Source organism: Giraffa tippelskirchi, chromosome 7, assembly GCF_054371585.1.
Source record: "Giraffa tippelskirchi isolate mGirTip1 chromosome 7, T2T-mGirTip1v1.2.pri, whole genome shotgun sequence".
In the NCBI taxonomy this organism is placed as follows: Eukaryota; Metazoa; Chordata; class Mammalia; order Artiodactyla; family Giraffidae; genus Giraffa; species Giraffa tippelskirchi.
This window is the reverse complement of record NC_137281.1, coordinates 139,700,721-139,725,053: the sequence shown is the minus strand read 5'-3', so window position 1 is coordinate 139,725,053 and position 24,333 is coordinate 139,700,721. Positions and strand designations below refer to the sequence as shown.

The 24,333-nt window shown below is 41.9% G+C and overlaps 1 protein-coding gene and 1 non-coding gene across 3 annotated transcripts in view; both read right to left on the bottom strand.

The window, feature by feature from the left end:
- ARG2 (arginase 2) overlaps positions 1-24,333 on the bottom strand; it is a 32,881-nt gene that overhangs the window by 1,843 nt on the left and 6,705 nt on the right. The window contains exons 3-7 of one of the 2 annotated variants that reach the window (XM_081513472.1): positions 9,655-9,832; positions 7,063-7,222; positions 2,648-2,742; positions 2,369-2,473; positions 1,271-1,407 (exon numbers count right to left, since the gene is read on the bottom strand). In XM_081513472.1, coding sequence (XP_081369598.1) covers positions 1,271-1,407; positions 2,369-2,473; positions 2,648-2,742; positions 7,063-7,222; positions 9,655-9,832 — 675 coding nt within the window. The remainder of the gene's footprint in view (positions 1-1,270; positions 1,408-2,368; positions 2,474-2,647; positions 2,743-7,062; positions 7,223-9,654; positions 9,833-24,333) is intronic. The other variant, XM_081513473.1, reaches the window with a different exon arrangement.
- On the bottom strand, positions 14,487-14,595 carry LOC145515942 (U6 spliceosomal RNA). The gene has a single exon (XR_014061143.1). It is a non-coding gene; the product is annotated as a U6 spliceosomal RNA (small nuclear RNA).

The window sequence follows — 24,333 nt, the reverse complement described above, 5'->3', positions numbered from 1 at the left end:
GACTAATGCCACCTTGTAGATTAATTTAAGCAAACTGCTTTATCTAGTTGATAGTCTCAGGGCAGACAGCCTTTTGGACTAGAATAACACTGCAGCAGGGGAGGGAGGGACAGGGTATGACCACTGCCCCCATCTAAGTGCTAGAGGTTACTAATCTCTGCTCTAAGTGGTGTCAGTGGGAACCAGAATGGAGAATTGAATTTCCAAGTTCACTGGCCAAGGACAGCTGACAGTGTCTACGGTTGAAGGTCTGAGAAGATTTTCTGGTCCCATCAGATCTGATTGACAAGCATTCTTCTTTCTGTAGTGCCTAAGGCTCTGGTAGGCTCCAGAGCCAGGGAGACCATTTCTCAACTTCCATATCCCATCCCAGCTAGAGTCTGGGGTCTCTATGCTATTTCAACCCCAATTTCATGAGGTGGTATTGAAGTACCATGCAGTAATTGTTTAAATTTTGCAATGAGAGGTCATTTAAAGTAGCCTTAAAACCAAGAGCTTTCTGACAGAAATGGAAAGTGTTTGCAAATGAGTATGACTCTGGGGACAGCAACCTCTTAATAGCTACTCTTTCCTAAAAATTTTTATTAATTTTTTGGATGCGCCACGAGGCTTGTGGGATCTTAGTTCCCCAACCAGGGATCGAACCCAGCCACTGCAGTGAAAGCACCAAGTAAGTCCTAACCATTGGACAACCAGGGAATTCCCCTCTTGTAGCTACTCTTGAGCCCCTAGCTTTCATTTTACTGATCTTCCTGACAGCCATTCATCTTCCAGTATCCCCATATTACAGGTCCTAGCAAACAAGCTTTAGTATAAGACTTATATGAAAGGGCACAAGGTATTGTCCAGCTTTGAAATACCTTCAAGGGAAGCTTCAGCTTGACATTCTTAACTCCCAGTGAACCAATCTCATAGTGTCAGGGTTTAAATTACAGCTATTTGGCCTTGTCTTTTAGTCTTCATCTGCCTTTATACAATTCAGATGCAAAGAACTACATCCGTTTAGCAGTTTATTCTTGTGTATTAAGTGTTTAAGTGGACAATATTTTTTTTTTTTTACTCAGTGTTACCTTAACATATTTTGTTATCAGCCAGATCCAAATATGCTTCTAAATGACTGTCCTTATTACCCTGACCACATGGCTTTTAGCTATAGAAGTTTAAAGAGAAACAATGTCTCCAGTGACATGTAATAATAGAAAAGATCCCCTGGCAGGCAAGAGGCTTCAGCAGATCTACTTAAGTAGTTAACAGGTTGATCACTGCTTACCTGTACTGTGTATTTCCTCAGTAATATACATGCCTTCTCGATAGGTCAGTCCCCCTACAACAGGGGTTCCTGTGGCTGGAGCCAGTGTAGGGTCAAATGCATCAATATCAAAACTCAGATGGATTGGCCTTTGTCTTCTTGAAAGGAGGAAAATAAGAGAAAGTCATTTGGGCTGTACTTGGATATTCATCCTTCCTACAGCTACAACTCCTTGGTTTTGTTGCTATTAATGCTAGTACTTTATTAATACAGCAAATTTCCAGATTTCCTGTTCTGAAAGTTATTATGTTAGGTGCTTACACACCACTTCATAGTCTTGCCCTTGGTTCTGTGTGCCTCAGACTAACTCCAGTTTGTATTTCTGATTTACCCTGGGCTTTAGAGCCTCTTAACATTAAGAACTATCAGTAGAGGGAATTCCTCACTTCCATAGGACATGGGTTCTGACAAATTCTAGTTGAAGTTGGATTGGTCTAGGTTACAGTGAGTTATTCTCTCAGAGTAGAACAACAGCTCTGAACTTATGACTGCGATCTTACCATCTCCCAATTCCAACTTCAGTTTAGCCCAGGCATCTAATGGTTGAAGGTAACAGTAACATACAGTAAACACCTATATAGTAAATTATTTATACTTCTTAACACTTTAAGAAACGGTATACTACCAAGGTGGCAATTAATCACCCAGAAATGAAGACTCAGCACTGGGAAAATGTTCTTAACTAGCATTTGATTAGCATTCACCTGTCATCTTTCTGTACTACCAAGATTTGCTTAATATAAAACTTTCAGATGATGCAATAGTTGAGGCTGGAAAGAAGAGAAATGTTGGAACAATGAATGCTTCTCCTCTCGAAAGATAAGCATTAAAAATGGAGCTAAAGAGAAATTCACCAGAGCTGTTTTCCATCCCAGCCCCAGAAGAACATGACTGAAGTTTCATAGTTTCCCTTTCTGAATTATCTGAATTTTTTTTATATGTATGTTTTGCTTTTATAAGGTCATTATCCTCAAGAGACAGGCCAAAGTTTACTGCCCACTGAGAGTCTGCCCTGTTCCCCTTGGGACCTATAAGTAGACATCCATTGTAGTTACTTACTTGCCAATCAGCAGATCGAATGTCTGTTCCATGACCTTCTGGATACCAAGTCGATCTATGTCTCTCATGGAAAAATACTGGATATCATAATTCTTTAAAATAAAACTGGTGAGACATAAAGGAAAGAAGCCTTAGCTAAAGAGCAGTTTTTCAATCAGATGTGGGCGTGGGGGTTGTCTTTATAGTGACCTACAACAGGTTAAGTCCAGAAATAACCTATCAAATGGAACTTCAGTGGCCAGGACAGGCCCAAAACTCAACCCTAATGTATCAACTTACTGTTCAGGAGGGTCCACGTCTCTTAGTCCAATATATACAATACTTGGGGAAGAGAGACAGGGTTTGATCCAGGAAAATCCTGGGAGCTGTGGTACCTGTGAAGAGAAGGACTCATCAGGGATTCTCAGTCTCCCCAAGATAATCACTGTGTGCGGTGTGCTTTCTCCTCTTACCTCAGTGTATGTGTAAACCAGCAAACACACGATCTGGGAAAGAACTGATATAGAAGTGGAAATGATTCAGAAGGGCAGCTGCAGAACACAATATAGTCGTCTGAAGAATAAAATACAATACCTTCTCTTAACACAATCACAGAAAACTAATCAAACTGATCACATGGATCACAGCTTTGTCTAACTCAAAGAAACTATGAGCCATGCCTTGTAGGGTCACCCAAGACAGGCGGGTCATGGTGGAGAGTTCTGACAAAACGTGGTCCACTGGAGAAGGCAATGTCAAACCACTTAAGTATTCTTGCCTTGAGAACCCCATGAACAGTATGAAAAGGCAAAAAGATAGGACACTGAAAGATGAACTTCCCAGGTCAGTAGGTGCCCAATATGCTACTGGAGAAGAGTAGAGAAATAACACCAGAAAGAACAAAGAGACAGAGCCAAAGCAAAACAACGGCCAGTTGTGGCTGTGACTGGTGATAGAAATTAAGTTTGATGCTGTAAAGAACAATATTGCATAGGAACCTGGAATGTTAGGTCCATAAATCAAGGTAAATTGGAAGTGGTCAAAACAGGAGATGGGAAGAGTGAACATCAACATTTTAGGAATCAGTGAAGTAAAATGGACTGGAATTGACAAATTTAACTCAGATGACCATTATATCTACTGCTGTGGGCAAAAATCCCTTAGAAGAAATGGCGTAGCCATCATAGTCAACAAAAGAGTCCAAAATGCCCTACTTGGGTGCAATCTAGACCGACAGAATGATCTCTGTTCATTTCCAAGGCAAACCATTCAGTATCATAGTAATCCAAGTCTGTACCCCAACCATTAATGCTGAAGAAGCTGAAGTTGAACAGTTCTACGAAGACCTACAAGACCTAGAACTAGCACCCAAAAAAGATGTCCTTTTCATTATAAGGGACTGGAATGCAAAAGTAGGAAGTCAAGAGATACCTGGAGTAACAGGCAAATGTGGCCTTGGTGTACAAAATGAAGCAGGGCAAAGGCTAACAGAGTTTTGCCAAGAGAACGCACTTGTCATAGCAAACACCCTCTTCCAACAACACAAGAGAAGACTACACATGGACATCACCAGATGGTCGATACCAAAATCAGATTGATTATATTCTTTGCAGCCTAATGGAGAAGCTCTATACAGTCAGAAAAAACAAGACCAGGATCTGACTGTGGCTCAGATCATCAACTCAATCTTATTGCCAAATTCAGACTTGAAGAAAGTAGGGAAAATCACTAGACCATTCAGGTATGACCTAAGTCAAATCTCTTATGATTATACAGAAGTGACAAATAGATTCAAGGGATTAGATCTGATAGAGTGCCTGAAGAACTATGGACAGAGGTTCATGACATTGTACAGGAGGCAGTGATCAAGACCAAACTCAAGAAAAAAAATGCAAAAAGGCAAAATGGTTGTCTGAGGCCTTACAGATAGCTGAGAAAAGAAGAGAAGCTCAAGGCAAAAGAGAAGGATATACCCATTTGAATGCAGAGTTCCAAAGAATAGCACAGAGAGATAAGAAAGCCTTCCTTAGTGATCAATACAGAGAAATAGAGGAAAACAATAGAATGGGAAAGACTAGCGATCTCTTCAAGAAAATTAGTGATACCAAGGGAACATTTCATGCAAAGATGGGTTCAATAAAGGACAGAAATGGTATGGACCTAAAAGAAGCAGAAGATATTAAGAAGAGGTGGCAAGAATACACAGAAGAACTATAGAAAAAAGATCTTCATGACCCAGATAATCACGATGACGTGATCACTCACAGCCAGACATTCAGGAATTCGAAGTCAAGTGGGTCTTAGGAAGCATCACTACGAACAAAGCTAGTGGAGGTGATGGAATTCCAGTTGAGCTATTTCAGATCCTAAAAGATGATCGGTTAAAGTGCTGCACTCACTATGCCAGCAAATTTGGAAAACTCAGCAGTGGCCACAGGACTGGAAAAGGTCAGTTTTCATTCCAATGCCAAAGAATGCTCAAACTACTGTACAATTGCACTCATCTTACAGGCTAGCAAAGTAGCAAAATTCTCCAAGCCAGGCTTCAACAGTCCAGATGTTCAAGCTGGATTTAGAAAAGACAAAGGAACCAGAGATCAAATTGTCAACATCCATTGGATCATTGAAAAAGCAAGAGAGTTCCAGAAAAACATCTACTTCTGCTTTATTGACTATGCCAAAGCCTTTGACTGTGTGGATCACAACAAACTGTGGAAAACTCCTCAAGAGATGGGAATACCAGACTACCTTGACCTAATCTGCCTCCTGAGAAATCTGTACGCAGGTCAAGAAGAAACAGTTAGAAGTGGACATGGAACAACAGACCCATTCCAAATCAAGAAAGGAGTACGTCAAGGTTGTATATTGTCCCCCTCCTTATTTAACTTGTATGCAGAGTATATCATGCAAAATGCCGGGCTGGATGAAGCACAAGCTAGAATCAAGATTGCTGGGAAAATATCAATAATTCCAGATACGCAGATGACACCACCCTTATGGGAGAAAGCAAAGAGAAACTAAAGAGCCTCTTGATGAAAGTGAAAGAGGAGAGTGAAAAAGCTGGCTTAAAACTCAACATTCAGAAAACTAAGATCATGGCCTCCGGTCCCATCACTTCATGGCAAATAGATGGGAAACAATGGAAACAGTGAGAGACTTTATTTTCTTGGGCTCCAAAATCACTGCAGATGGTTGACTGCAGCCATGAAATTAAAAGACGCTTGCTCCTTGGAAGAAAAGCTGTGACCAAACTAGACAGCATATTAAAAAGCAGAGACATTACTTTGCCAGTAAAGGTCCATCTAGTTAAAGCTATAGTTCTTGCAGTAGTCATGTATGCTGCTGCTGCTGCTGCTGCTAAGTCTCTTCAGTCCTGTCCGACTCTGTGCGACCCCAGAGACGGCCACCCACCAGGCTCCCCCGTCCCTGGGATTCTCCAGGCAAGAGTACTGGAGTGGGTTGCCATTTCCTTCTCCAAGGCATGAAAGTGAAAAGTGAAAGTGAAGTCGCTCAGTTGTGTCCGACTCCTAGTGACCCCATGGGCTGCAAGCCTACCAGGCTCCTCTGTCCATAGGATTTTCCAGGCAAGAGGACTGGAGTGGGGTGCCGTTGCCTTCTCCGGTAGTCATGTATAGATGTGAGAATTGGACTATAAAGAAAGCTGAGCGCCAAAGAATGCTGAGTGCTGAAGAATTGATGCTTTTGAACTGTGGTGTTGGAGAAGACTCTTGTGAGTCCCTTGGACTGCAAGGAGATCAAACCCGTCAATCCTAAAGGAAATCAGTCCTGAATATTCATTAGAAGGACTGACGCTGAAGCTGAGGCTGTAATACTTTGGCCACCTGATGTGAATAGCTGACTCATTGGAAAAGACCCTGATGCTGGGAAAGATTAAAGGCAGGAGAAGGGGACAACAGCAGATGAGATGGTTGGATGGCATCACCAACTCAATGGACATGAGTTTGAAGAAGCTTCAGGAGTATGGTGATGGACAGGGAACCCTGGCATGCTGCAGTCCATGAGGTCACAAAGAGTCGGACAAAACTGAGCAACTGACCTGAACTGAAGGTGGCCTTGGTTTCTCATTAACTTACTTAAATAGCAAGAATACTGCTGACTAGATCTTTTCCACCTCTTTGCACACTATTGACTTGTTTATAGATTGGTTCTCGAGATGGGAACTGGGATATGTTTCAAGTCCCCAAGAGTCAAAATGTGAATTCTGCCTAGTGAATAACCTTTGTACTGTCCTGGTTTAACTTGGTCCCCTACTGAGGGGAGGGATACACAGATTCTAGTCCATACCCAGCATGAGCGCTGATGTCTTCTGAAGAGCCTGGGAAAACATTACTGAGGTAATCATGGTTTTATTTGTCTTCTAGACTGGTGGGTCCAAGAGTGAGGCCCAGGAGCTTCTTACCAAGAATTCTTCAGGCTGTAGGTACTGAGGGTACTGCCCACTACCACATTCCTTTATTATGAGATGAGATTATGAGCCACTCCAAGAGCAGGGCCTGTGTGCTAGTCATCTTTATGCCCCCAGCACCTAGACTATCTCGTCCAAAATAAGTTTGGTGGATGAATGAAGAAGTGGGGAACATTACTACCATCACCATAAATCTATCCTTCACAGAAATCGTACTGAACTAGATTCTCAGAGCCCCAGGATAACCCTTACAACCTGCTCGATATTCTCTTCATTTCAGCCCACAGACCTTGTCCTGTAGTTCTCTGAGGAGAAATGAAACTGGCTGTCCGTGTAGATTTCCAGATGAAGTGGTGAGGGGTGTATTGATGTCAGCATGGGCATCAACCCAGATCACACCAAGGTCTGGGCAGTGTCGGGCGTGGCCACTGATGGTACCGATTGCCAGGCTGTAAAGAACAAATAATCTTAAAGGCCCCCTGCTTGGCAAACATCACCAATAACAAATATCCTCAGCCATCACAGCTCACACTTTGTCCTCAGAGTGAAGTCAGGCTCTAGATTGAGTCTGGGTTTGGATAAGAACAGGGTCCCTGGGACTGTCACCCCCAAAGACAAATCCTGAATGAAAGATGGAGAAAGGGAAGGCTGCAAAGAGTCAAAGCTGACAACTGGTTATTCTTGCGGTGTGCCAGGTGTCATTGCTGCCCCTAAATTCCTTTAATTGGATCCATTAGCCTTGGCCCAGAAAAGGACCCCAAATTTTTGTTCAACAAATGAAATCTTGTTAAAGAGGTGATCAGTATGTAACAACTCACTAGTACTACTTAATATCTCTTGAGAGACCAAGAAGAACGAATTACTTTTAAAGAATCAGTTATATTAACTTTTTAAGGACAAAAATTTGTATTACTGCTTTTTAGAAAGATTATGTGATACTGCCTAAAACAAGAGGTCAACATTTTCAAAGACATTAACAGGGCAACCCAATTAAAGACCTCATTAGATCACTGAATAAAACAAGTTTATTTGCATGTTCTATACATTAGCATGACATTCAAGTATCGTTAGGTGTTTCTGGTTTTTGCTTTGCTTGTCCTTGGTCTCTGCTTAACATTAGCCAACTGTCCTGTCTGAACTGAAGGAGTACAGCTGACAAAATTGTGTTTGGAAAGCTGCCCAAGCTTCCCAGGAACCAAAGAATTTGTCCTCAGGGCAATGGGAAATGCAGCTTGAGCATCTTAGGAACTAGCCATAGTCATCCTTCTGGTCAGTATACCCTGAGGTAGCATTTTAAGCCCTGTGTTCCACATAGACTCTTTTCAAGAGAGAGCATGGTATGGTGCTAAAAGCACTGGATCAATTCAGAATACTGAGGGTCTTTCTAGGAAGAACTGTGTGAAATAGGACAAGTCATCTAACTTCTCTAGACTGCTGCTTCCCTTTCTGTAAGATAAGGATAATGATCTTAGTCAGTTTGATGATCAAAGCAGTAGTGTGTGTTACACTGTTAAAGGGAGCTGAGTGACTGAAAAATGCCTTTTTCTTTAAAATATTCAAATTCAAATATTCAAAATATTCAAATTGAAAAATTCAAATATTCAGCTATTCAGATTATACACACACCCCTTCCTTTCTAGAATCTTCCAGACAGCCTAGGTTTTAGCAGTGAGAGAACTGCAATCTTGATACAAACAAAAGAAAAACCAAAGATTATAACTGCAGCAATAAGTGGTCCCTAAATAGTAAGCCAACCAGAAAAGAGACAATAAATGAGCTCTCAGAGCTCAGAGAGCACTGAGCTCAGAGCAAGAGACCCACCCTTGAGTTATTTAATCAATTTCAGTAGAGAATCTGGTATTGACTTCCTTACTCTACCTAAAATTTTATTCTTAATGAGGAATCTACCTGTCTTTCCAGTTCTGTTAATTGATCTGAAAAGCTGAGTAACTCAGGGAAGTTGCTAGATTTGATCTCAAAAGACAATTTAATTGCCCATAGTGGTCACAATGGACTTGAATCCAAGCTCTACTAGTTCCTGGCTCTAGATGTTATCCAGCCTCTGTCCCTCATTGTACCCAGCATTGAATTAGATAAAACAGTATCTGCCTCATGGTAAGGTTTTGAGGATTAACTGAGACTATGTATGAAATGCTTGATATTCCTAGTACTTCAATGCCATTTTTCTTTCTACCAAAAAAATCTTCATTACTTAGCTCAAATCATACTGCCCCGTGAAATCTGACTAGTCCAGCCCAGACTGATCTCTTTCTTCTGAGATGTAGAATTCAGTATTTTTTCCTCATCTCATGTGTATTTATTTCATTTAATTCTAATAGATCACAAGTTTCCAATACTCCTTGGCACTGCTTGACAACTCATTAGAACAGTGCTCAGTAAAGTGCATGCTGATTCACTGAGAGAAGGATCGATTGTGTAAGCCACCTGGGATCCATACTGTGGAGGTAGAGAAAGTATTCACATGTCAAGTGGGCATTTCTAACAAACCTATTAGCAGAAATGCTTAAAAAAAAAAAATTCAGCCTATCGATGAATCCCTCCAATTCTCCTAAAGAACCAAAATGAAAAGTCATTAGAAGTTTCAAGAAAGTTTTCCAAGAAGTAAGCCTGAAACATACCATCTAAAAACTTTGCTTAGTCTAACTCTGAACTTGTCCTCATACTACATGATACGTCTTACAATGGAAACTGTACATGCCTCAAGTGGTTCCTGATTTTAGACATGAAAATGCTACGTAAACGATGCCCTAAAAATTCTAGAGTATTTTACTCTAAATGAGGAAACTGAGACAAAGAAGCTAACTGATTAGCCCAAAGAACCATGCAGTCCAGCCCCTCCACCACCCTGGCTCCCTCTTACCTGTGGTCTCCTCCCACTGTGACACAGCTGTAGCCACCTGATACAGCTCGGCTAACCACCTCCGCTAGTTCCTGGGTGGCCAGGCCCACTGAGCGAGGATTTACTATCAAGTTGTTATAGAGATCATCTTTGGGAACTGGAGTAAAATTCAAATCTCCAAAGTCTTTAAGGTGGCAGCCTAGAAACGAATGAGGGATGACAAGAGTAATCATGTTATTCCCACTTTTACTGGCCTGGGGCCACAGATAACAATTGTAACAGAGTACACAGCAGGGTAACTCAAACGTCACATGACAGTGGCAGGATTCTCTCAGTCCTCCCAGCAATCCTGTGGGGTAGATCCTTTCAGGAATATCATTCGGCAGGTAAAGAAGCTGAATTTTAGAAAGGAAAACCCAGAAATGTTCACTCACTTAACCTACCGATCACAAAACTGGTCGCAATTAGAGCTCAGATAGCTTCAAGTTAGAGTGTAAAAGTAAAATACCAAGAGGAACTGAAAGGATTTACAGAAAATTCAGTAGCATTAATTTAGGACAAAGAAACAAATATAGGAACTTTCACACTATCAACTTTTTTAAAAATAAAAGGCCAATCTGAGTACCTAAATATCTCTTACGTTTAGGAGGCTTTTACAGTTACTACTTACAAGATCCCAAACACTGTTGACAACTGCTCAACAGAAATTCTTAAGACTCACAATGCTATTAGGCAACTACAGTATGCCATTCAATAGGTGAGGGAACTGGTGCAAGGCCCCAGGGTCACACACTACCTGGGAGAGTTCTCCATCACCTACAAGCCCATGAAGCATGGAGCCACCCACTCCTCCTGCTTCATCCACCTCAAGTACTTGTTCGGCCAGTAAAGGCACAGACTTGTCTTTAAAACAAACAAAATGAGCTAGTGATACATTCCGACAGTAAGCTGTAATATTTTCCCACCCGGGGTTCACATTATTCCAGCAAATTATGACATTAGTCACTCTACGTTAACCTTTAGTAACTACATGTTAATCTTTAGTGTAAAGTACTAATCTTTCGGTCTTAACCACTTATATCAATAAATCAGTTATATTTAGGGTGAGGACTAAATAATCTAACACTATCAGGAGATCTGAGGAAACAATGTTAGAACAGATTGTATTCTTAAGGGCCTCCTTCTCCAACTGGAATCCAGGTATGATGAGGGGAGGGGCAAGGAGTGGGTCACAGGATAGACATCTTAACGTCAGCAGAGATTTGTGTTAAAGATCTGGATTAAGACCAGCACAGACCAGTCTTGAATGTAAGTTGTACAGTCTGAGCTTTACCTCTTGAACCCAAACTCAATCCAAAGCTAAACTTCTGAGAGAATGCAGAAACTTGAGAAGCCACAGTCTGGAACATAAGGCCAACAATGGCCTGGAACATAAGTCCAACCAAGGGGTCACCACTAGTAGGGATACTGGAAGCAAAACAGACTCCCTTATCCTATTCTCAATTACAGGTAAGATGCATATGCAGCTAGACTTCTGTGTGTATCTTCTTTGTGTACCATTGCTTTTTAAAAAATAACATATGAGAGATCCAAAACCAGAGATCTCAATGACTAAATAAGAGGAAAGGTTCTGGAGGTAGACTATGAAAACAGACCAAAGATATTGGGAACCAAGAGAAAAAAAAATAACCAAATAAAACAACTATAAAAAATTTTCTTAAAAGTCTTTTAAAAAGAAAAAAGCTATGAGTAAGGTCACCATTAAGAAGAGGTAGCAAGAATACACAGAAGAATTATACAAAAAAGATCTTAATGACCCAGATAACCATGATGGTGTGATCACTCACCTAGAGCCAGACATCCTGGAATGTGAAGTCAAGTGGGCCTTAGGAAGCATCACTATGAACAAAGCTAGTGGAGGTGATGGAATTCCAGTTGAGCTATTTCAAATCCTAAAAGATGATGCTGTGAAAGTGCTGCACTCAATATGCCAGCAAATTTGGAAAACTCAGCAGTGGCCACAGGACTGGAAAAGGTCAGTTTTCATTCCAATCTCAAAGAAAGGTAATGCCAAAGAATGATCAAACTACCCCACAGTTGCACTCATCTCACATACTAGCAAAGTAATGCTCAAAATTCTCCAAGCCAGGCTTCAACAGTACGTGAACTGAAAAATTCCAGATGTTCAAGCTGGATTTAGAAAAGGCAGGGGAACCAGAGGTCATATTGCCAACATCCACTGGGTCATCAAAAAAGCAAGAGAGTTCCAGAAAAACATCTTCTTTATTGACTACACCAAAGTCTTTGTGTGGATCACAACAAACTGTGGAAAATTCTTCAAGAGATGGGAATATACCAGACCACCTTGACCTGCCTCTTGAGAAATCTGTATGCAGGTCAAGAAGCAACAGTTAGACCTGGATATGGAACAACGGACTGGTTCCAAATCGGGAAAGGAGTATGTCAAGGTTGTATATTGTCACCCTGCTTATTTAACTTATATGCAGAGTACATCATGCGAAATGCCAGGCTGGATGAAGCACAAGCTGGAATCAAGATTGCTGGGAGAAATATCAATAATCCCAGATATGCAGATGACACCACCCTTATGGGAGAAAGCAAAGAGGAACTAAAGAGCCTCTTGATGAAAGTGAAAGAGGAGAGTGAAAAAGCTGGCTTAAAACTCAACATTCAAAAAACAAAGAACATGGCATCTGGTCCCATCACTTCATGGCAACTAAATGGGGAAACAATGGAAACAGTGAGAGACTTTATTTTCTTGGGCTCCAAAATCACTGTAGATGGTTGACTGCAGCCATGAAATTAAAAGACACTTGCTCCTTGGAAGAAAAGCTATGACCAACCTAGACAGCATATTAAAAAGCAGAGACATGACTTTGCCGACAAAGGTCCGTGTAGTCAAGGCTATGGTTTTTCCAGTAGTCACGTATGGATGTGAGAGTTGGACCATAAAAAAAGCTGAGCACCAAAGAATTGATGCTTTTGAACTGTGGTGTTGGAGAAGACTCTTGAGAGTCCCTTGGACAGCAATGAGATCCAACTAGTCCATCCTAAAGGAAATCAGTCCTGAATATTCATTGGAAGGACTGATGCTGAAGTTGAAGCTCTAATACTTCGGCCACCTGATGTGAAGAGCTGACTCACTGGAAAAGACCCTGATGCAGGGAAAGACTGAAGGCAGGAGGAGAAGGGGACAACAGAGGATGAGATGGTTGGATGGCATCACTGACTCAATGGACATGAGTTTGAGCAAGCTCTAGGAATTGGTGATGGACAGGGAAGTCTGGCGTGCAGCAGTCCATGGGGTCACAAAGAGTTGGACACGACTGAGTGCCTGGACTGAACTGAAGGTCACTGTGTACTTTACTGAATCTCAAAATATGGAAAGACACTTTGGATTTAAGAGAAATGAAGCATTAACTTTCAAGTTAATATTAGGTCTTGCCACTGTTGGTCTTGTGCTGGACAGATTCAATGGCAGTGCCTATACTTGGATGTTTTAACTTCCCTCCAGTGCTCCAGTGCTAAGTCGCTTCAGTCGTGTCTGACTCTTGGCAACCCTATGGACTGCAGTCCACCAGGCTCCTCTGTACATGGAATTCTCCAGGCAAGAATACTGGAGTGGGTTGCCATGCCCTTCTCCAAGGGATCTTTGTAACCCAGGGATTGAACCGATGTCTCTTAAGTCTCCCACATTTGCAGGCTGGCTCTTTATCACTCGCACCACCTGGGAAGCCCCTTTAGCTTCCCTATCCATGTTTATCTCAGCATCTCCTTAAACCACATCAAGCATTTAGGCTCTTCCTAGGTGTTTTATATTAGGTGTATAATTAGAAAGGGTTTATAATCTAAGTAAATGATGCTAATATTAATTTTTGAAGACTAATTCATTTAATCCTCCCATGACCAATAAGAAATAAATGAGAACTAAAGTGATCAGCCTGGTGGTTAAGTGACAGAACTTGAGGAACACTCAAGTCCAATCATGGAATATATGATGTAGGCTTTGATAAGTGCGACAGAAACAGTACTAACTGGGCTCACTATTGTTTACTTATCAGAATAAAGCTGCAGAAAGCCTAAAAAGGAACCTTAAGAGAATATGGCAGTCTTAAAAGCAACACTTTCCATGGCAGAGAGACTGAATTTCATAAAAGGATTTTGGTCATTAAACATGTAACTGTGGAGTCAATCACCAGATTAATTTACAGCCTGAATGGTGGGTTCCAATTCCTTGCTTGCCAAATAACCTTCTGCTTACTCAGTTAGTTTCCCAGCTGCCCACATACCAGCAAGAGGACTTCCTGACAGTGGATGTCAGAAGGCCATTGCTCACTGTAATTACATACAGATGGGCATTTGGGTTTATACATCATGGTTAGCATCAGTCTCTGGGTGTGAAAGCCTGATAAACTCTGCTGCACACTTTAAGACTTCTGTTCCTGGATCCACAAAGCTAAGGGTCAGACCCCTTGAAGAATTAATGCCTTCAGGGCCCTGCCTGAATGGCTCACCCTATATGACTCCCAACTCTGCTCCTGGATTTCCACAATAAAGTCCAGGTAAGGACTAGGGACAGTGAATGCTAAAGAAGTGAAAGGAAATTCAGGGAGGGTCAGGTGGACAAGGAAGGGCTTCTACAACAAGTGAATTTTGTACCAGAAAATTTTGTTATTCTGTTGTTGTTGTTTTCCTTCCTAATTGACAATAGAAATTTTTGTAAAATTGTCAAGGAAGTGTCTAATGGTGAGAGTCCCTTATCCCATTCCCCAAGCTTGACTACTCTGTCCTTGTAGACCTTTATATCTAAACAAGATCCACGGTATGCTTTGTTTTGTTTTTAACACTTCACAAATTTGCACGTCATCCTTGCATACGGACCATGCTAATCTTCTCCAAATTGTTCCAGTTTTTTAGTATATGTGCTGCCGAAGCAAGCACCATTATATTCTTTTTTTTTTAATTTTTTTTTAACACCAAAAACATTTAGTATTGGGGTATAGTCAGTTAACAATGTTGTGATAGTTTCAGGTGTACAATGAAGGGACTTAGCCATACATACACGTTAGATTGGTTTCTTGTTCATTTAAGTATCCAGGGTTTGATATTCTAGGTCAGCAAGCAGCTTTCCTCTATATGATTCAAAGACCAGACTCCCTCTGGCTCATGAGTTTGCCACATTTAGGAGCTTGTCATCTTGTATGGCTAAGGTTAAGTCTCCCCAGGTTCAAGGCAGGTGGAGAGGGAGAAGGCACTAAGAAGGCACACCTCTGCTTTTAAAGGCCCCGGCCTAGAAGTGGCACATCATTCCTGCTCAGATGGCACTTGCCAGCAAACTAGGTTTTCACATCCAGAAGAGGATGAGACTGGATTCTGGCAGACAGCTAAATCTGTGCCACAGTGAATACTTTCTAATTCCACTGCCATAATCTTTAAGTGATTAAGAACTCAAAATATGAAAGCTTATGTTGCTGATCCTAACTGTTCCAGTTCATTACAGAGCTGAATTAGTGAGGGCACCATGCCATCCTGATGCAGCTTTCTCCTATAAGGCCTAATGCACCAGTAGCATTGTAACACCCAAAGGACTAGTGGAACAGAGCCTAAGATTGGTTTCTAAAGAAATTGAAGATCTGAAAGAAGAAATGTATGCCTTGTTTGGAAACAGTTGAACAATTTAATAGGAATGAGATGTCTGCATATTGGAGCTAAGCAATATGAGGTTATAGGGAACATAAATTATGACCCATAGGCTGTTTTTGAGGTGTAGAGAGGTTGATGGGAGGTTAATTTTTTTTGTTAAAAGCAGGATGAACTGAGTAAAGTTAAAGCAATTACTTTGAGTGCTAATGGCAAATTTTCTGGTTCAAAAAACAAGAAATGGTCTCACCAATTTTAATGAATCTTGGAATAATAGTGAAAACTGCACATATTATAACATGGAATAGCTACCATGCTGGAGGGAGCTCTCTCTTCTCAGATCTTTTGTGCTTCAGGTCAACTCATCTGCAAGGCTAAATTGGAAGAGACATAATATTCCACTGCTGCTCTTTCCTCTTTTAGAAGGTACTGTAAGATGAAATAAACCCGAAACTTCCAAGGAAGCTCTCATATCAAATAGATCTGGAACCAACTGGAAAGGGCTCTCATTTTTCATTTGCAGTGGGGAAAAAAGTCAAGCCCTATATAGCCCTATATATACTGGCACCCCTCATTGCTTCTCTCCCCAGTGCTGGAAATAAAAATACACTGACTACTACTCTGATCTTTTAGGCCTAGATGTTACCTTTGGCCTTGATAAACCTCTCAGGTTCCATCGGAGTGGAACGAGAACACAAGGGCATCCACAGAATGATGCAACCGGAAGAAATGAAAAGAGCCCTATCTGACCTTAGCAATGTCTGCGAACAGCACTTCTATTTCAGGGCCCTCATCACCAGTGAATCCCTGAAGGAAGCCAGTGACAGGAAACAAGGGAAAGGAATAAAACTTGTCTCTCTCTGCCTACCATGTAGTGCTGGCTAGATGCTTTACGGAGAGCTGCCAATCCTCACTACTTCCTCTGTTGGTACCATCATCCACATACTGCAGAAGAAATTCAGCAAAGGTAAATGGCTCCCACTGTTCAGAGCACACCTGAATCCTCCTTTAGTTAGAGATCAGATAAGAATATTATGAGTGAGCAGGCATTTCTGCAGAAGGGCACCCCATTCTCTCTGCTGCTCTACTTGTACTTACAGATAGCTTTAGCTGCTCCCAAGGCCTCCAGCAAGTCAAGAGAGATGGGTAGTGAAGTGGGTTGACACATGGGTGAGTATGGGCAAGCCACACGTAGCCTATTGGCAGAATATTAGACTTGGAGAAAAGCTAAGAGTCTATTGTTGTTGCACTATTGTTCAGTCGCTAAATCATGTCCAACTCTTAGCGACCCCATGGGCTATAACCTGCCAGGCTCCTCTGTCCAGGACTCCCCAGGCAAGAATACTGGAGTGGACTGCCATTTCGTCTCCAGGGAATCTTCTGGACCCAGGGATTGAACCCATGTCTCCTGCTTGGCAGGCAGATGAGCCACCTGGGAAGCCCGAGAGTCCATTAGTGTACAGTCTTTTGAACTGTCCTTGAATAGGATGAGTGCTTATGATTTGTCAGGAATAATGAGTCAGTGAAACGTGCAGAAAAATGAAGACTCTGAGTTCTCATTTGGTGCCAAGAGAACACTGGTGGCTCTTAAGGTTACAGATTCATGTATTGTACATGGCAGATTTCATCCCACAGAAAGGGAATTCCTGGTATTTTAAAAGGAAAGCATCTGCTAATTCTTAGAACCTCAAAGTTGTACCTGGAAGACCAACTTATTGAAAACAGTTACAATGCTACTCTAAGACCACAGTTGAGGAACGCCAGGGAGAGTGGCCCAGGGGGCTCGAGGATGGAAGGTTAATCCCGGCATCCAGGCTGGTCACTTCAGACATGTCCATCTAACACATACCGGACTTAACCTCAAGATCAGCTGATACAGACGTGGTGTTACTAGATGCCTGTGCATGACTGTGATCCTGGAGTAAAAAAACCCCAACACAAAACAAGCTCGAAAGTTTGGCTCAAGACATGTAACAAGAGATGACTTTCAACACCATTTATATTTATATTATATTATATTCATATTTATATTGTTTCCTGCTAATTGGTTTTCCAGCTACATCTGAACTTCTTGCCGAAGGAGAACAGGGCATCACCTGCTGAGAACAGGCTTAGTAATGTATGCCCCTCTGTACCCAACTCATGTCAACCCTCCAGGCACTTCTAGACCACAGTGAGCCAGCCAGCTCAGCTTTCTCGGGCAAATCTTCAGATCTTCAGCGGACTGATGGCAACCTGATTCCAGCACAGGCAGGGGCAGAGAGAAGAGGAAGGTTCCTCTGGCTTCACAAGTCACTGCAACATAACCACTTTCCCTCATTCCAAACAAGACTGTTAACCTTCTCTGAGAAAAAGATCTGTTGTTAACATGCTGAGAAGACCTCAAGCTACTTCAATATCTAACCACAGAAAGAGATAGCGACTATCCCTGGGGCTAAAATAGTGCTCTTCAGAATATGTGGTCTTTTTTCTTTTTTAAATTCTTGATGCTTCACCTTGTTCCAGGAAGGACTAAGGCTCTGCCAGTGAACCAGTCCAGATGTGTAGCTCCCTGCCCCAGACCTGGGCTAGCATCCCGTTGAGTTTCCCAGGGAACCTCAACAAACCAGACCGACCACATTACACACTATTCGAAAGCACAGTGCATGGAGACCAGGTGGCCAGGGTGGCTCATGTGGTCACAACAGATGCAAAGGAAAGAATCGCTGTCCTCTGGCCCCTGACTCCCCGGAAGAGTCAAGATCTCTAACCAAGTTCAGTCTCTAAGTGTGTCCCACCCTCACACAGTCGTTAGTTAAAATAAGGTAACAAGGAAGAGCCTACACACACTAAGGGTCACATTGTATTAGCTCAACTGGATGAGGCATCTTTGTGGTTTTTCTCTCCACCCTACCCTTTTCTCAACAGATGGTGTAATTTAAGACTTCCCAAAACTTGTTTGTAATATGATTATGCCATTTTGAGAAGAACAAGAGTTTTCGGTGAGCAGTAGCAAATACACACAGGCCCATTGATTTCTAATCACAATGGCTCCTAAGGAGTCCAGCTCTCATAGTTCAAATTTTCTACCTTCCCTATAAAAGAATATAAAGGCACGGCCAATTTCACTTGGGACACCAATTCTCCAAAAGCCCTAACCGCAATGCCACACCCCACTGTGACTCAGTTCTCAGTTACACAGGAAGGTATTTTCTACTTCTTTTCCTATTCTGTAATTCTGGTTTCTTGGGATAGAGGAGGAAGCCAGAAAGATGCTTTCTATCTTCTCATCAAATCTTAGCAGTACTACATCTATTACAGGAATACACCTTCCCTACCAGGAGAGCTTGCTCATTAATAGAGAGGACAAGTAAATTTATTCAAGGACTAAGTTATTTAAACTAACCACAGTAATCCCTTAGGTTCTAGGCCTCTGAACGGTACTGTCTTGGATATGAAAGGAACAATGCCACTTCTGTCTAAAGCAACTAGAGGTCAACCTTACTTGAAGCAATCATTGGATACTCAGGTTCTAGATTAAAACCAAGTTTCAAAAAAGGAGGCAAAAACTGGCCGTTGCTGCTTACCAACACTTAGCGTGACTAAGTTCATTCAACTGGTAGCCCAACACCTTGTAAGAATTAAACAATTTGATACATGACAGATATATAGATTAAAATATATAATCTGATAGTAATATATCAATTTGATATATTATTTATTGTCATACATTTTTAAAATCTGGGAAACCAGGGGACTTCTGAGGAGCAAACCATTTTGAGAGAAAGATCCGGGAAAATCCCATGGGTCACGATGGGCATGAAGTTCCAGAAGATAGCTAGAATGCTTCGCCCCATTTCTTCCTTCAACAAAAGCTGACTATATGCTGACTGTGCACCTGGCTGCAGCCTTCAGGGCACTCACAGCCTGGTCAGAAGACAGGCGGGGGAAGCACAGACCGGTGCTAATTGTGATGATGCCGTCATACATAGGTTGTGATGGGAAGAGTCATGAGCAGGTGCTGACTCAGACCCAGGATGAGCCAAGAGGGCATCTCAGAAGAGTCAGTATCTGAATCTTGAAAGTTTTAGCCAGGAATAAAAGGAGAAAGGCTTGCCAAGCAGAAAAGGCACATAATGCCTTCAGCCCTGCACAACAATGCCCAGGGACCATCAGGGATGACTGCAGAGAGATGAGGCGGGAAGAGGCAGGGTTCAGGTCCTATATGCAGTAGGAGCTACTAAGGTTCAAGTCCGGAGGTGACAGATCAAATCTGCACTGTAGATCTGGTGGCCTCTGGAAAACTGCCTGGCCTGCAGAAGAGCAGCCGCCAGAGGGGCTATAAAGACAAGGCGGTGGGAGAGAACTGACAAGATGCCAGCAATACTTAAGAGGGCTATGGAGGAGAAAGGGTTTGCCCTCCAGCTTTCTGGCTCTGCTACCACCAGAGATAAGAAAGCCCAGGAAAAGGGGGTGGAGATGATGGTAAGTTCAGTTTTGGATGCACTGACATTGGGGTGTTAGAGACTATCCTGTTGATCATACACAGGAATGAGTTAATGGCTCAATTCAACAAGTTAAAGGCTCAATGAGTATTCAGTGAGTGATGACATCACTTTGAATGAAAACATGTCACCTGGTGGCTCAGATGGTAAAGAATCTGCCTGCAATGCAGGAGACCTGGGTTTGATCCCTGGGTTGGGAAGATCCCCTGGAGAAAGAAATGGCAACCTACTCCAGTATTCTTGCCTGGAAAATTCCACGGGCAGAGGAGTCTGTTGGGCTACAGTCCATGGGCCCACAAAGAGTCATATGTGACTGAGCACAAGAAGCAGAACTGCCAGGAAAAAAACCAAAAAGCTGGACCTGAATTTGACCAAGAATCTAAATTCAGCAACCAGTTGACAGGAAATACAGAGAACAAAGAACATGTCACAGAATGCTACAAGGATGCCATCTGCAAAATCCAAGCTGAGAGATTCTACAGACAAATGACCTAGTTTCCTCTACAGATCAACCACAAGTGTAAATCAACTGGGCACTGTGAACGTTAACTGTGTAAAGACAGATACTAATTGAAAATAGACTTAATTATCCCTGTTGAAAATTAGGGTAGACTTTTCCCCTCCCTGTGTTTCAGAATTTCTTTCTCCGTCCTTTTCACATGCAAGTAATCTTTACGATTCAATAGGCCTCATAACCTAGGAATGTTTCCTCAAGGAGCTGGGAACCACTTTTTTGAAATGCAAACATCTAGGGTCTCAACCTCCCAGTTCTAAGGGCGTGGATGGTGGGCTCCTTGCTTCAATTTGCCAAAAAGCTACCTCCCACGTTAAGATGTGAGACGTTTATTTCCCCTCCAGATAAAGCCAGTCAACTAAAGTAGTCCCTCCAAGTTCCATGATAAAGTTAGGATGAGCTACATGTGATATTTTTTCCAGTAGTCATGTATGGATGTGAAAGGTGGACTGTAAAGAAAGATGAGCACCGAAGAATTGATGCTTTTGAACTGTGGTGTTGGAGAAGACCCTTGAGAGTCCCTTGAACTGCAAGGAGATCCAACCAGTCCATCCTAATCAGTCCTCAATATTCATTGGAAGGACTGATGCTGAAGCTGAAACTCCAATACTTTAGCCACCTGATGCGAAGAGCTGACTCATTTGAAAAGACCTTGATGCTGGGAAAAGTTGAGAGCAGGAGGAGAAGGGGATGGCAGAGGATGAGATGGCTGGATGGCATCACTGACTCAATGGACATGAGTTCGGGTAAACTCCGGGAGTTGGTGATGGACAGGGAGGCTTGGCGTGCTGCGGTTCATGGGGTCGAAAAGAGCTGGCCACGGCTGAGCAACTGAACTGAACTGAACATGTGATATAACTATGTGCATGCTAAGTCGACTCAGTCATGTCTAACTCTTTGCAATCCCATGGATTGGAGCCCACCAGGCTGCTCTATCCATGGGATTCTCCAGGCAAGAATACTGGAATGGGTTGCCATGCCCTCTTCCAGAGGATCTTCCTGACCCAGGGATTGAACCCGCCTGACCCAGGGGTCGAACCTGAGTCTCTTCTGTCTCCTGCATTGGCAGGTGGGTTCTTTACCACTAGTGCCGCCTGGGAAGCCCTGTGACATAAGGTCAACTATCAAAGTCTTCTAACTGAAGGACTAGTTATTAATCTTGAAAACATGGATTGTACTGCACCTGCTTGACTATAGAAAAGAGTAAGATTTCTTTATCTTTGTAATTTTTCAGCAGATTGCCTGATTTAATGCTTATTCAATAATAAACTGTTTTCCTTCTCTATCACCTTTGTGGACAGGTTCTCAGTTGAGAAATTCTTTTAAATTATATTTCCCTGATACTCTGTATTTGATACTAACTTATTTTAGATGCAATAAAGTATTGTAGTTAATTTTAAAGCTTTCTCGAATTTTGAAGAAATACAATGAAATATTTGCAGATGAAAAAATATGTCTGTTATTTGCTTCAAAAGGTACAGAGGTGGGATAAGAAACATTGCCAGGTATGGATAATTGGTGCTAGGTAATAGACATCAAATTCATTATGTTACCATCTCTACTTTTCTTATGTTTGAACACTTCCATAATAAAAAAGTTACGATACACAGAAGCCAGCTGGTATATAAGTTTGGAGCTGGAAGGAAAGGGAATTTTAAGTGTTGGAGATAAAGCTCTGGAGGTATCAATGTACAAGTACCAGGAAGGACATGGAAATGGACAAACTGCCAACCACGGCAGCATAAAGCAAGAGGATCAAGGGCAAAACCCTTGAGGAACACCAACATGTAGGTGGCGGAGAATATAGCAAAGAAACCCGAAGAATTAAAAGCATAAGAAGGTGGTGTCAGTTTCAATAAGGAAGGCATGGTTAATAGTGTCAAATGTGAATGTTGCAGAATCCACTGTATTAGAAAGTAGGAGGTCAGAGACCTTAGCAAAATCAGTTTCATTGCAGTGATGGCCCAGGACACCAGGTTATAGCAAAGAGATGTGTAAAAAGGGAGTGGGGAAGCCAAGACAGCGGCTCTGAAGAGAAGCAAAATATCTGGACAAGAGCTGGAAGGCTACATTTGGCAGACAAGGGGTGGGAGGTGGGTAAGATTTGCACTGAATTATTGAAGGGACAGGTTAGTAGAGAGGTGCTGAGAAACAAGAAGAAGGGCTAAGTGCTGGAACAAGGACACTCGGGAAGTAGAAAGGGACAGGCTCTAGACCACAGGGAGATGGCATGGCCGAGAATCACTTGTCCAGTATCTGCTCTTCCCTTCCTCCAGAAAGAATTTTATTAATAGCTGAGGCATGACCCCCTAGAATAGACTAAATTCAACATCTTCCTTTCCAACTGGCTGTGGCATGCGACATGCTGGGGCCAAGAGGATAAGCAGAGGCATCCTCCAGCAATGTCCTGGGAACTTCCCTTAAGGGAAAGTGCAGGTTCTCCCTCTGCCCGCTTCTTGGTTCATTCTCTCATCCTGCCACCAGAAACGAGGCCACAGCCTTAAGGGACTATTAGATAGAGCAATGCAGCAAGATAAGAATCTAGGTCTGAATGTCCAGGAACTGGGCCTCCAAACCAGCTCTGACTTCTCTCTAGACTCTATTTCTTGGAGAGTGAACTGTTTTTCTTAAAGCACTGTTATTTGGGACTTTCATCACATGCAATTGTACCTGCCTATACAGGAAGGACTGGATACCTCATCCTCTAAGGAGAGTATCATAGCATCTTTGTCAATACAACTAATTGGGAGGGTGATGGGGAGAAGAGCTAGAAGTTAAGTGAGTTCATACTTGAGCTGGAAAAACAGGAGAATTGTGGGTAGGTTTGAAATAGCCATCATGAGAAATACAAGAATTTCAGAAGAAGCTGGAGACCATACCTTTATGATGGTGCCACTCAGCTTATTCAGCCATGATGAACCAAGAAAGCAGCTCACTGCCCCAACTGAGGGGCTGGGTTGTATATGCCAAGTTGTGAAGCTCTCAACTACTTCTACTGCTGACCGTATGACCTTCAGGCCATACATTTTTTTTTTTTTCCATTCTCAGCTTTTATTTATAGAACAATGTGCTAAATAACAAGTTGAAAAATTTTCAAACATACAGCATTATTATGTCCCTAAGAAGTTACAACCTCAAGTGAACTTCCTTGTTCTTAGTATATTCTCATTCATTTTTAAATTTTAAACTGTGGTAAAATACACATAAATTTAAATTATGGTAAAATACACATAAAAATAACCATCTTAATCACTTTCAAGGGGTATTAAGTACATTCACATTGCTAGGTAACGATCACCACCATTCATCTCCAGAACTCTTTCTTGTAAACCTGAGATTCTGTACCTGAGATTCTAAACCATCTCTCTCCATTCCTTCTTCTTCCAGTCCCTGAGCCACCATTCTACTTTGCCCCTATGAATCTGACTACTCCAGGCACCTCATAAATGGAATCATACAGTATGTCTTTTTGCAACTGGTTTATATCACTTAACATAATGCTCAAGGTTCACCATGTTGTAGCATACATCAATTTCCTTTTTAAGGCTAATTTTCTGTTGTATGTTTGTACCGTATTTTGTTTATCCATTCGTCCATTAAGGGACGCTTGGTTGCTTCCACCTTTTGGCTATTATGAAGCATGCTGCTATGAATATGGGTATACAAACATCTCTTAGAAACCCTGTTTTTCAATTCCTTTGAATATGTGCCCAGAGTAGAATTTGTAGATCATCTATTAACTATTTTTAACTTTGAGAAAATGCCATACTGTTTTCCACAGTACCTGAATGATTTTCTATTCCTACCAACAGTGCACAAGGGTTCCAATAGCTCCACATCCTCACCAACAACTGTTCTTTATTTTTGATGCTAGCCATCCTAATGTCATAATTTGCTCTTAAGATTAAGGATCCCATAAGAGCAAAAGCCTATCACAGTGCCTAGAACATAATAAAGGTTAGATATCAAACAACTTTGAAATATAAGATGTAAGTTAAATTCTGTGCTGCCTTTTTCTAAGCAGGAAAGATACAGTTATAT